Source organism: Nestor notabilis, unplaced genomic scaffold (genome assembly GCF_000696875.1).
Source record: "Nestor notabilis isolate BGI_N333 unplaced genomic scaffold, ASM69687v1 scaffold14331, whole genome shotgun sequence".
Taxonomy (NCBI): domain Eukaryota; kingdom Metazoa; phylum Chordata; class Aves; order Psittaciformes; family Psittacidae; genus Nestor; species Nestor notabilis.
The window spans coordinates 17,030-18,726 of NW_009913466.1; the positions used below are offsets into that span (position 1 = coordinate 17,030).

The 1,697-nt window shown below is 39.2% G+C and overlaps 1 protein-coding gene across 1 annotated transcript in view; it reads left to right on the forward strand.

The window, feature by feature from the left end:
* Window positions 1-1,380, forward strand: part of LOC104412483 (chromosome unknown open reading frame, human C21orf91) — an 18,330-nt gene extending 16,950 nt beyond the window's left edge. The window contains exons 3-4 of the mRNA XM_010023217.1: window positions 383-445; window positions 1,056-1,380. Of these exons, the coding sequence (XP_010021519.1) occupies window positions 383-445; window positions 1,056-1,216 (224 nt within the window). The 3' untranslated portion in view covers window positions 1,217-1,380. The remainder of the gene's footprint in view (window positions 1-382; window positions 446-1,055) is intronic.
* Window positions 1,381-1,697: the final 317 nt, after the last annotated feature.

Genomic DNA, 1,697 nt, shown 5'->3' on the forward strand with positions numbered 1-1,697 from the left:
CCACTTGCCCACAATTAAAACAGGGGTACTTGGCAGGGGTTACACTGTGGAAACCACGTTTTTTAGTCAGAGGGAGGTAAAGTATTTAAAAGTGTTGAGCAATTTACAAGCAGTTGATTCTGGAGTTCTGAGGGCTTTGAGTTTCCAGCTTTTTGACATTGAAGAGGGATCTTTCCTATGGAGTAGATTCTTGTCTGTGACAACATAAAAAGGAGAATTGGCAAATTATCCACAAATGACTGATAAATAATGTTGTCTCTGAGTTGCTGCCACACATCTGTTGATTATTAGGATGCAAATGATGACAATTTGAGAAAATGGAAGTTTCATAAGGATGCTTATGTGACTTTGGTATTAGTAATAACAAATTTTATTGTTACAGTGACTATGATGACTCCTGGAGAGTTAAAGCAACTTAATGAAAAACTGCTCAAGCAAATCCAGGGTGAGAATTTTTCAGTGCTTTTTTGGTTTGGTTTGTGTTGCTTCGTAATGTGGAAAATCTTGTTTTAAAAAATAACTGAAAGGAAAGCCGCCACAATGTAAGTTTTGAAGAGAAATCTTTATCTATCACATTTCTATCAGTCTAAACCACCCCTGATGCAACTTGAGGCCTCTTGTCCTATCATTTCTTGCTTGGGAGAAGAGACTGACCCCTCCTTGTTACAACCTCCTTTCAGGTAGTTGTTGAGAGCAATACGGTCTCCTCTTATTCTGTTTTTTTTCCAGTTTCCTCAGCCATTCATCGGAAGACTTGTGCTTACCCTTCAGCAGCTTGGTTGCCCTTCTCTGGACAGACTCCAGCACCTTGGTGTCTGCTTTTGTTGTGAGGGGCCCAAAACTGAGCACAGTATTTGAGGTGTGGCCTCACCAGTGCCGAGTACGGGGGGATGATTAGATCCTTTATCCCGCTGGCCACACTATTTCTGGTATAATCGCAATCCACTTAATTTTCAGTTAAATGTCTGTGCCTCTTTCATGGTAATGTTCAGCACTGCATCTTAAGCCTATGGAAATACAGGGATCAAATGTGTTAACCTAATGTGTTCTTGCAGATGTGTTTGAAGAGCTGACGCAGCAAGTCCAAGAAAAGGACTCTCTGGCCTCAGAGCTCAACGTCCGTCATATTGCTATAGAGCAGCTGCTGAAGAACTACTCCAAGCTACCGTGTCTACAGATGGGACGAGCAGGGATGAAATCAAATGTCCCCATTTAAAGAGGGTACACTTGTATCTCCCTGTAGAGCTAACTTTCCCTAACAGCTTTGATAAGCATTAAGTACAGCTGCACAGATATTTAAAAGCTTTTCAGGAAACTTGGGCAGCTTTCTCTTTGCATTCATAATCCATGAGGAGTCTTATTCCACTTTGGTTTTAACAAGGCAAATATTTTAGGTATTAAAATTTATTGTAATAAGGTTTATTCACACTTTGGGATTTTTTTTTTTTCTTGCCCATAACTATGCATGAGCCTTGAAATGGATTCTGTGTTTTGTTGATAGTAAAATTGTTCCTAACAAAGAATGACCTGAAGCCTGTAAAGCTGCCTCCTTCATACAGAGGAAAAACAAAAATTTGAGGTTCGATCAGGTCTGATCATGTTACATCTGAGAGAGCTTTAAGGGGAGAACAGTGTTAATGAAACTCATGTTTTCTTATTTATTATAAGCAATATTTTATTATCAAAATTTTATACTA